The sequence below is a fragment of the Rana temporaria genome, chromosome 6 (assembly GCF_905171775.1).
Source record: "Rana temporaria chromosome 6, aRanTem1.1, whole genome shotgun sequence".
Classification (NCBI taxonomy): domain Eukaryota; kingdom Metazoa; phylum Chordata; class Amphibia; order Anura; family Ranidae; genus Rana; species Rana temporaria.
The window spans coordinates 10,418,164-10,429,977 of NC_053494.1; the positions used below are offsets into that span (position 1 = coordinate 10,418,164).

Genomic DNA, 11,814 nt, shown 5'->3' on the forward strand with positions numbered 1-11,814 from the left:
GCATCTTCAAAGGTCAATTGGTTGCCATCTGTTGAATCCAAAACATAAGTGATTGAAGCAAAAAAAAAAATTACGAGATGCCCCGTACACACGATCGGATTTTTCGACGGCAAAAGTCCATGTGAGCTTTTGCACGGAAATTTCGACCGTGTGTAGGCTCCATCGGCCTTTTACTGTCGTAATTTCCGCCAACAAAAGATTGAGAGCTGGTTCTCGATTTTTTCAGAGAGAAAAAAATTCATATTGGAAAATCCGAAGTCACATGCCAAAGTCGGGTCAGTTAATACGGGATCCGACTTCAGAAAAAAAGTGCAGAACTACTTTGAAGTCGGCACGACTTATGCCGCGTACACACGATCGTATTTTCCATCGGTAAAAACCTTGGATGTTTTTTTTCCGATGGAATTGCGCTCAAGCTTGGCTTGTATACACACGGGTCACACAAAAGTTGTCTGTAGCAATTCCGACGCGCAAAATTCCGACACATGCTCGGAAGCATTGAACTTCATTTTCTCCGCTCGTCGTAGTGTTGTACTTCACCGCGTTCTTGACGGACGAAAAGTTCAGAGAACTTTTGTGTGACCCGTGTGTATGCAAGCCAGGCTTGAGCGGAATTCCGTCGGGGAAAAAAAACATCCAAGGTTTTTCCGATGGAAAATACGATCATGTGTACGCGGCATAAGTCATGCCGACTTCAAAGTAGTTCCTGCACTACTTTTTTTCTGAAGTCGGATCTCGTATTAACTGACTTGACTTTGGCATGTGACTTCTGCATGAAGGGGAACTCCACGCCAATTTTTATTTTATTTGTAAGCTGTTCTGAATTTAAAGCAATACCTTCAATTTAAATGTAAGCTCCGCCCAAATTGGCCAGGACCCCCTTTACAAACCAACTACTGTCAGTAGGTGTCAAATGTATACCTACCTTACTCGATCACTGACCTTCAAGTTATATGTAAGCTCCACCCAAATTGGCCAGGACCCCCCTTTACAAACCACCTACTGGCAGTAGGTGTCAAATGTATACCTACCTTACTCGATCACTGACCTTCAAGTTATATGTAAGCTCCACCCAAATTGGCCAGGACCCCCCTTTACAAACCAACTACTGGCAGTAGGTGTCAAATGTATACCTACCTTACTCGATCACTGACCTTCGAGTTAAATGTAAGCTCCACCCAAATTGGCCAGGACCCCCCCTTTACAAACCTACTACTGGCAGTAGGTGTCAAATGTATACCTACCTTACTCGATCACTGTCTTCAGCATCGGTGTCCATCCAGGAAAACTCCAGTTGAGAAGACAATCCGGTCTATTGCAAGAGGAGCTTCTCTTGAGATTTTGGCAGTTCTCTATTCTCCGGGATGTAACCAGATGGGGTGTAATGTCATCCTCAGATAGGCACCATGGGTGGAAAAAAAAAGGGGGGGTGTACTAATTTAATTTGTGAAAAGGGAGGGTAAGTGGACCTTTTACTGCAAGGAACTCTCAATGAAACAAAAACTTGTATGTAGAATGAATAAAGATGAGAATGGGCCATTGGGCACCACATGACCTAGGAAGGATGGTGACGGCCGGCTGGGTACCCCTCCCCGGGAAGAGGGTTTGGGGGCATTTTCATAAGAGCGGACGGCACGCGGCTGGTTGTGCTTTGTATTTGTTTGTGTCAGGTTTGGATTGAGGTGTGATGGAGGCTGCACACTCTGTATTTGCATGTCACAGTCTCCTTCTGATAACTGCACTTAATAAAGGCAAAAAACTGACCCACTCTTGAGTCTGAGTCATGTGTTCTCACACCGGACAGAACATGCTACAGAAACCTACACAGACCCCCCCAAAGGCGTGGCCCCCTACACAAGCCCATAGGCTACAACACTTGAAACATCTCCAGAGAATTTTTTTTGGGACAAAAAAAGAAAACCGTCAGGCCTTGTACACACGACCGGACATGTCCGCTGAAACTGGTCCGCGGACAGATCCGATCGTGTGTACAGGCTAGCGGACAAATGTTTCTTAGCATGCTAAGAAACATGTCCGCTGGAAAGCTGTCTGCTGGTTAGTACGTCTAACCAGCGGACCGAAATCCCACGCATGCGTCGAATTGATTCGACGCATGTGTGGAAGCATTGAACTCGCGCGATAGAGAACGTCGGTGTCGTCTACGTCACCGCGTTCGCTGTCCGCGGGGATTTCGGTTTGATGGTGTGTACAGCCATCAGACCGAAATCTCCCAGCGGACATGTCCGATGAAAACGGTCCCACCCCTCTGTAACCCCCATAAAGGGCACAGCAGGTGTACAGACCCGGAAACTCGGCACAGGGATGGTGGGAACCCCCATAAAGGGCACAGCAGGTGTACAGACCCGGAAACTCGGCACAGGGATGGTGGGCACCCCCATAAAAGGCACATCAGGTGTACAGACCCGGGAACTCAGCACAGGGATGGTGGGCACCCCCATAAAGGGCACATCAGGTGTACAGACCCGGGAACTCAGCACAGGGATGGTGGGCACCCCCATAAAGGGCACAGAAGGTTACAGACTCTGGAACCCCTCATAATGGGCACAACAGGTGTACAGAACTAGGAACCAAGCACAGTGAAGGTGTGAGCACCCATAATAGGCACAGGAGGTGTACAGACCCGGGAACTCGGCACAGGGATGGTGGGAACCCCTTTATAATGGGCACAACTGTACAGACCTGGGAACCAAGCACAGTGAAGATGTGAGCACCCATAATGGGCACAGGAGGTGTGCAGACCTGGGAACTCTGTGCAATGGTCTCAGCAAGAGTCTTTAAAAGATATAAATCCAATGTACTGATTTTAGGGAAACCAGTGCAAAATCAAAAATGGGATCGCCATTTTTAAAGTCCTTCTGAAAAAGCCAATGACTAAATAAGCAACCTGGCTCTGGCAGGAGAAAGCAAAGCCCCGCTCCTCTACCAAGATGGCCGCCTCCATCCAGACACTGTAAGTTAATGATAAGCAAAGGATCAGCTGCACGGGGCCGCCTGGGTGTCATAGGCATGGTCTGACCCCGCATGCTGGAGAACCTTAGTGCACACCGGAGGACCGGGCACCCCGACACAACCAGACGTCTATTGGATGCTTCTCTTTTCAAATTCTTGTCTATGCAAAAAGAGCTTTGAATTATTTTATTTTTTTTAAAGGTTGCTTTAAATATCGTGTACATCTTTAATATGTATTCCCATCAATCAGGACGATCACCGGCTCTTTCACAAAGAAACTTCAGCTTTATAAAAATGGATACAATCATACAAGACATGAAGGAGACATTACATTTGCAAATTCAATTTATTCAGGATGCAGTACAAACAAACTTCCATAAGATGGTGCTACAGGCATGTATAATAAAAATAAAAGATAACGCCACACACATATATATATATTATAGTGTATATATATATATATATATATATATATATATATATATATATATATATATATATATATATATATATAGATATATATATATATATATTTTTTTACACTGATGCAAAAGGTGCAAGGTGTGGCTATCAATTTTTATTGCAAATGAAAAAACAAAAAAAAAAAAAAAACTGCCACTGCCCTAACTTTGATCAATGTGCGCCATTTACTATGCCGTCTGTGACGGTCTACAGATAATAAAGCAGAGCAGACATACTCAGGCAACACAATTCAAATAAATAGATTAGAAGCGAGTCATGGTTGCAGGTATTCCGTCAGATATGGCGACCCGTCAGAATCGGTAACAGAAGTGACTGTTCATCACCCCCATCGTGCCACACCTCACACTCTACCATAGTAAAGATACTCTGAGGAGGGAAGCGGACATCTTGTTACACACATCCGAGTTTTGCATTGTACACTTTTTTTTTTTAACCACTTCCCGCCCGGTCAATAGTCAATTGACATCCGGGAAGTGGTTCTGTAATCCTGACTGGACGTCTATTGACGTCCTGCAGGATTACGTGGGGGCGCGCAGCGATCGGTGATGCGGGGTGTCAGTCTGACATGGTGGAGGCTCAGCCATATCCAATCACGGCTGATCACGATGTAAACAGGAAGAGCCGTTGATCAGCTCTTCCTTACTCGTGTCTGACAGACGATCGGCGGCTCTCCCGATGGGGGGGGGGGGTTCGCGCTGATTGTTTATCAGTGCAGCCCCCCTCGGATGCCAACACTGGACCACCAGGAAGTGCCCCCCAGTGCTCAATAGAGCAAAAATAGGCACAAAAAAAAAAAAAAAAAAAAAACACAATCGATGCCAATCAGTGCCCACAAATGGGCACTGACTGAAATGATGCCCAGGAATGCCATCAGGGTGCCACCCCTCAGTGTCTATTAGTGCCACCCAGTGTCAGTGCCACCTCTTAGTGCCCATCTATGCCCAGTGCCACCTCATCGGTGCCCATAATTGAAGAAGAAAAAAATTATTTATTTTCAAAAAAATAAAAATAAATTAACCACTTCCCGACCACCGCATGTATATGTACGTCCACAGAAAGGCACGTACAGGCAAATGGGCGTACAGGTACGTCCTTGCCTTCTAGCGGGTGTGGGGTCTGATCGGGACCCCCCCACCGCTACATGCGGCTGTCGGCTTCCCCGTGCTTCACTGTGGCGGCGTATCGATCGAGTGATCCTTTATATAAGGGAGACTCGATCGACGACTTCAGTCCTACAGCCACACCCCCCTACAGTTGTAAACACACACTAGGTGAACACTAACTCCATCTCGTTTCCAGTTCTTTGAAGTCGTCGGGAGACGCAGACGTGGGAATTGAATGGGGGAAAATCTGCACTGAAAACGGTTTTGTATGCAACCACAGAGATAAATGGGGTCCTTGTAAAATGGTTACAAACCACGGCAAGCCCAAAATGTGAACATATCCAGATGCCCTCCCCCCCCCTTCACTTTACTCAGGAATGTCTATGACCAAGTCGTCCTCCTCGTCTCCATCCAGGGGACCCTCGTCTCCGCTGCCCTCGCCGCCGTCACTGAACATCTGCTGCGGGACGGTGCTGAGGATGGTGGGAGGCGGCGCGTGCTTGCTGGAAGACGAAAGGGACGAGAGACCTGAAGAGCGGGGGCTGAACGGGAGGCCTCCGCCGCAGCTAGAGGAGGGGCTCAGCGGAATCTGGCGAGTTTATTGAGAGAGAGGAATCAGAGTGGACAGAAAAAGAAAAAAAAATTCCACATTAAAAAGGGAAACATCCCTGTTATAGGCGCTCACGTGATCACGCACTCAAGTACTCTCACGCCACAACACACACACAGGTACCTTGGGCTTCTTGGGGTTAGCGCCGCGGTTCTTTCTGTCTCTCTTGGGTCGGTCGGTTTTGGGGGGCGTGGAGTTGGGGATGGGAGCCAGATATTCCGAGGGAAACGGGGTGTAGGGGGGTGAGCTCATCTGATGGAGGGGAGAGGTTGGGGAGAGAACACAAGTCATGAGATGGGATGATGAAAGGCAGAGGGAGGAAAATAAAATAAAAAATTCAGGGGGGGGGGGGGGAGAACAGGAGAAGAACAAAGGACCACCCTGAAGACACAGGCTCACTAACATCAGATAGAATTCCATACATTAAAGCTGAACTCCAGGCAAACTGCTAAACACACGGGTGCAATACATATGTAGGAGTGGGGAGGGGCTAAATAGGGTGATAGCAAATCAAATTCAAGTACACACGATGCTTGTATTAAAAAGATATGTTCAGAAAGGTAAACTTGTTACACCCGTATTTAGGATGTAGCATGTTCAGCCTGCACCCCTCTCCTCCAGATTTCCCCCCCACCCTGCGACAGTGGGCTGAGCATCCTCTCCCCACACTCCGCCCACGTCATTAATTTACAGATTCCTGTGAATGAACAGACTACAAGTACAGTCAGCCACTGTGGCTGATCATGGCTTGTAGTTCTCAATGAACTGTGAGGGTTCTGAAGAGCGCTCTTGAAGTTCATTGATCTTTCTGCTCTCAAGCAACTGCCTGCCTGTAAGGTATGGGCAAACTGCTATGAGTCTGGCATTGCACCCGCTGATCATGGGTGCAATGCTCTGCAGCAGGGATATGCAATTAGCGGACCTCCAGCTGTTGCAAAACTACAAGTCCCATCATGCCTCTGGGTTCATGCTTGTGGCTGTCAGAGTCTTGTTGTGCCTCATGGGAATTGTAGTTCTGCAACAGCTGGAGGTCCACTAATTGCATATGCCTGCTCTACAGGCTCCTTAAGAGGGGGGAGAAAAAAAAAAAAATAAAATAAAAAAAAAAAAAGCATTTTATTTTTTCCCCCCTCAAAGGTGAACTTATCCTTTACCCTACGTTCACACCTATGAGTTTAGCGCGTTTTGCGGTTTGCTGAAACTACAGTCCATTTAATATAGTTTCCCGTGGTGTGTTTATTTCCCTCACTTTAACACTGTGTGTAGCTGGTTGATAAGGATCGGCTGCCACGTCCTTAAAAGGGGTTGTGAAGGTTTATTTTTATTTTTTAAATAACAAACATATGATACTTACCTCCACTGTGCAGTTCGTTTTGCACAGAGTGGGCCCCGATCCTGGTCTTCTGGGGTCACTCGGCGACTGTCTCAGCTCCTCCCAGCAATAGCTAACCCCCTTTTGAGAAGCTCTCCCCCGAAGGGGTCAGCTTGCAGGCAATATACCCTCAACAACAAACACAAAATGCATGAAAACTGCATGCAAAAAAACAGGGGTTTAAAAATGCAAAGCAACCCTGTGTATTGTCACATTCTGCTGCCTATTGTAGAATGCTGCTGAAGTTACGTGGCGGCCAACTGCGCATGTGCAACGCGTTCCACAGGATTTACGACACTACCCTTCAGTGAACCCATCACAATTTGTCACGGAAGTGATGAGAGAGAGAGAGAGAGAGAGAGAGAGAGAGAGAGAGAGAGAGAGAGAGAGAGAGAGAGAGAGAGAGAAGCGGGGCTCAGGGAGGGGATTACCTCCCCTATGTGCATTACTTCCCTTATATAAAATATATGTACACGATCCCTCTCTCGCTCTGAATGTATCTCAGTGTATGGTAATACGTCACTTCCGTGACAAATTGTGATGGGTTCACTGAAGGGTAGTGTCGTAAATCCTGTGGAACGCATCGCACTTGCGGTTGGAACGCATTGCGCATGCGCAGTTGGCCGCCACGTGACTTCCGCAGCATTCTACGATAGGCAGCAGAATGTGACAATACACCTGCTGTCAAATACAATGACACAGGAGCCAGGGGGCGGGGTCGGGTCCTGCCGTCTGTGTCAATGGACGCAGCAGCAGGACACGGGAGCGCACCCGCAGGAGTACCCATAGGGAGAGCAGCTCTCAAACGGAGGAGGCATAGAGGAGGCAAGTATGACAGGTTTGTTTTTTTTCGTCTTTTATTTAATTGAACCTTTACATACCCTTTAAAGACACTGCCGCACTTAGTGAAGCAAATCGTTTGCTTGGACCAAACTATTTAAAGTGACAGCAAACATGATCATCTTTAAGGCTCTGTTTCTACTACTGCGAGTTGTTGTGTGACTTGACACATGTGAAGTCGCATGACAAGTCAAAATCCATGTATTTCAATGGTCCCCGTACTAATTGGTGGGACTTAAAGCGGGAGTTCACCCAAAAATCAACTTTCTGCAGTTAGATCCAGCATACTGCTGACATCTGCAGTATGCTGGTCTTTTTTTTTTTTTTTGGTACTTATCGTTTTAGCAGTATTTCCTCTATGGCTCCGAGCGGGGATTACTTCCTGGTATAGGCGTTCCCGAAGACAAGCAAGTTGATTGACAGCCTTCGATAGCGCGTCACGGCTTCCGAAAATACACACAAGTGACACTCGGCAATTTATGGCGCCTGCGCAGTCAGCTCTACACGGCAGGCGCAGGCGCCGTAAACAGCCAAGTGTCACCTCGGCTGTTTTCGGAAGCAGTGACGCTCGAAGGCTGTCAATCAACTTGCTTGCCTTCGGGAACGCCCATTCCCCGCAGGATTCCCCGCTCGGAGCCAAAGAAGAGATACTGCTAAAACGAGAAGTACCAAAATAAAGTAAAAAACGACCAGCATACTGCAGATGTCAGCAGTATGCTGGATCTAACTGCAGAAAGTTGATTTTTGGGTGAACTCCCGCTTTAAGTTACAGCGACTCGAAAAAAGTTTTTGTTCTGACTTGTTCTCACCAGTCGCATGACATTGCATAAAAAAAAAAAATAAAAAAAAATATATAACACATATATATATAAAAAAATCGCATTGCAAAGTCACACTGTAAAAACAGAGCCTAAACCTTGGAGCAGAAACATTCTATTGGATGAAGCAGAAACAGGTTCTGCAAAGGAATAGCGGCTCAGCTGAACATCAGCAAGCAGGAGGCAAGGACTTGGGAGGATTGGAGGCTATGATAGGAGGAGGGTAACACTTACTGCACTCAGGTAGGAGCCTCCAGTGGCATGCAAGGATAAGGCCGAGGATGAGGAGGGTGGTGGGGAGGCAGGGCCAGCCGAGGGACTTCGCTTCCTGTAGAAGGTATAAGAATACATTACAGAGGACAATCGCTCACAATGCTATCCGCACACAATAGATCAGGGATCTTCAAACTACGGCCCTCCAGCTGTTGCGGAACTACACCTCCCATGAGGCATTGTGAAACTCTGACATTCACAGACATAACTAGGCATGATGGGAATTGTAGTTCCTGAACAACTGGAGGGCCGTAGTTTGAGGACCCCTGCAATAGATGATCCGTCCGTACCTCTTAGCTGTGGGTGTGCTGGTGTCCCGGCCTCCCTCGGTGTCGCTGTTCTCCGATGAAGCCGTCATATCAGAATCTGTGCAAAAAAAAAAAGGGGGAGGAGGATGTTACTTTAAAATGAACCACAATTCTCCCCATTAGCCCAGCCTGGTAATTGCATCATCATACCCGAGGAGTCGTCCTCCACGTTCTCATACTGCAGGATTCTGTCCAATAGGAAGCTGAGAAGACAGAGCACAGCAGTCAGTAGGTGACCCTCTGCTTACACAGTAATGACAGGCGTCTGTACTACAGCCAAAAACTTTTCTTTCAGGCTTCATTCGCACGTGCGGCTGGAAAAACCTTGCGATCCAGTCATGGTTTTACCCAGGCCTCGACAAAATCCGGGCGCCGGGTCGCAATTATTTTGCCTTGAGAGGAGTTTTAAAAGCAGAGCTGTACCCGGGGGACGTGGATAATAACTTTATATGAATAACTCCCGGTGCTACCAAATTCCTGACTTACCTTTTGTCCCGGGAGACTTTCAGCAGCTTCCTCTGAGCTCTTCTCAGCTCTTCCTGGAAACATTCTTGCTCCTGTGGGAGAGAAAGGAAGGGGAATAAGCAAGCAAAAGGAGAAGGAAAGGAAAGGGAAGGAAGGAAAGGAAAGGGAAGGAAGGAAAGGGAAGGAAGGAAAGGAAAGGGAAGGAAGGAAAGGAAAGGGAAGGAAGGAAAGGAAAGGGAAGGGAGGAAAGGAAAGGGAAGGGAGGAAAGGAAAGGGAAGGAAGGAAAGGAAAGGGGAGGAAGGAAAGGAAGGAAAGGGAAGGAAGGAAAGGGAAGGAAGGAAAGGGAAGGAAGATAGGTGGGAGAAGGAAAAAGGGAAGGAAAAAAGGAAGGGAAAGGGAAGGAAGGAAGGAAAGGGAAGGAAGGAAGCTAGGTGGGAGAAGGAAGGAAGGAAAAGGAAGGAAGGAAAAGGAAGATAGGTGGGAGAAGGAAGGAAGGAAGGAAAAGGAAGATAGGTGGGAGAAGGAAGGAAGGAAAAGGAAGATAGGTGGGAGAAGGAAGGAAGGAAAAGGAAGATAGGTGGGAGAAGGAAGGAAGGAAGGAAAAGGAAGATAGGTGGGAGAAGGAAGGAAAAGGAAGATAGGTGGGAGAAGGAAGGAAGGAAAAGGAAGATAGGTGGGAGAAGGAAGGAAGGAAAAGGAAGATAGGTGGGAGAAGGAAGGAAGGAAAAGGAAGATAGGTGGGAGAAGGAAGGAAGGAAAAGGAAGATAGGTGGGAGAAGGAAGGAAGGAAAAGGAAGATAGGTGGGAGAAGGAAGGAAGGAAAAGGAAGGAAGGAAAAGGAAGATAGGTGGGAGAAGGAAGGAAGGAAAAGGAAGATAGGTGGGAGAAGGAAGGAAGGAAAAGGAAGATAGGTGGGAGAAGGAAGGAAGGAAGGAAGGAAAAGGAAGATAGGTGGGAGAAGGAAGGAAGGAAAAGGAAGATAGGTGGGAGAAGGAAGGAAGGAAGGAAGGAAAAGGAAGATAGGTGGGAGAAGGAAGGAAGGAAGGAAAGGAAAAGGAAGATAGGTGGGAGAAGGAAGGAAGGAAGGAAGGAAAAGGAAGATAGGTGGGAGAAGGAAGGAAGGAAGGAAGGAAAAGGAAGATAGGTGGGAGAAGGAAGGAAGGAAGGAAAAGGAAGATAGGTGGGAGAAGGAAGGAAGGAAGGAAAAGGAAGATAGGTGGGAGAAGGAAGGAAGGAAGGAAAAGGAAGATAGGTGGGAGAAGGAAGGAAGGAAGGAAAAGGAAGATAGGTGGGAGAAGGAAGGAAGGAAGGAAAAGGAAGATAGGAGGGAGAAGGAAGGAAGGAAGGAAAAGGAAGATAGGAGGGGGAAGGAAGGAAGGAAGGAAAAGGAAGATAGGTGGGAGAAGGAAGGAAGGAAGGAAAAGGAAGATAGGTGGGAGAAGGAAGGAAGGAAGGAAAAGGAAGATAGGTGGGAGAAGGAAGGAAGGAAGGAAAAGCAAGATAGGTGGGAGAAGGAAGGAAAAGGAAGATAGGTGGGAGAAGGAAGGAAGGAAGGAAGATAGGTGGGAGAAGGAAGGAAAAGGAAGGAAGGAAGATACAATGCATCAGAAGTGGAAGGAGGAAGTTTCAGGTTTGGACGGACTCTGGTTGGATGGATATCGATCCTGTGGGCCCCGGTGATTTTACCCCCCCCCGAGTGGGCCAATGAGAGGAGTTCTCGGGGGGAATTGGCCGGGATCACATCAGAGAACACTTGTAGAGAAATCCCCTTTCCATAGAAGGGTGGGGGATGGGGTCTGTGACTTGCGGTATGGAAAGGTGGACAAAGCCAGGCAAGCAGCATTTTTTTCTGAAGGCCAGGCACAGCAGGCACGGTATTGATCGGATGATTGGTCCCCAGCACGGTATTGATCAGATGATTGGTCCCCACCCCCAGCACGGTATTGATCGGATGATTGGTCCCCAGCACGGTATTGATCAGATGATTGGTCCCCACCCCCAGCACGGTATTGATCAGATGATTGGTCCCCACCCCCCGGCACATCACACTCGGGCTGCCTGGGATTTGGACTCGCGCTCTGGGCCGCTCAGCGACTTACATAGATGAGAAACTTGAGTTTGCGTTTGAGATTCTTGTACTTCCTCTTGTAGTCCACCTCGCCGTCCGCCTGTCCGTTCATCCTCCGCTCCCTGTGGGGGAAAGGGACAGAGGTAGGTAGTAGGTAGGTGGTCACCCCGTACTCCCCTCTGGAGTAGAGAAGAGCGGGACAGAGATAGCTGCTGTCCTCTGGAGATGTATGGGAATACGGAGCTCATGCAGGAGCAGAGCAGTGACTATGACAGACAGAAGGCTCTGCAGGCCGCAGCCTGCCCTCAGGTCGGGATCCCCAGTGATCATATTATTATATTGGGCTTCTCACCTCACATACAGCTCCCTTCTCTCCCAGGAAGATCAGCCTAAAGGTAACAGGACCTCACTTCCTGTCCTAACCCCGTCCTCCAGAGGGCGGAGAGTATCGGCCATGTTTCTGTAGACCAGCAAGCCTTTACATAAGAAAAGACGACCCCAAG

General features: G+C 47.9%; 1 protein-coding gene across 1 annotated transcript; it reads right to left on the reverse strand.

The window, feature by feature from the left end:
* Positions 1-4,672: 4,672 nt before the first annotated feature.
* INO80E (INO80 complex subunit E) lies at positions 4,673-11,773 on the reverse strand. Its single transcript, XM_040356120.1, has 8 exons — positions 11,664-11,773; positions 11,343-11,433; positions 9,264-9,334; positions 8,928-8,980; positions 8,760-8,835; positions 8,431-8,524; positions 5,290-5,418; positions 4,673-5,145 (listed from the first exon to the last, which is right to left on the reverse strand). Exons 2-8 carry the CDS (start codon positions 11,421-11,423, stop codon positions 4,924-4,926), a joined length of 726 nt encoding a protein of 241 aa, XP_040212054.1. The 5' UTR covers positions 11,424-11,433; positions 11,664-11,773; the 3' UTR covers positions 4,673-4,923.
* Between the last annotated feature and the right edge of the window lie 41 nt (positions 11,774-11,814).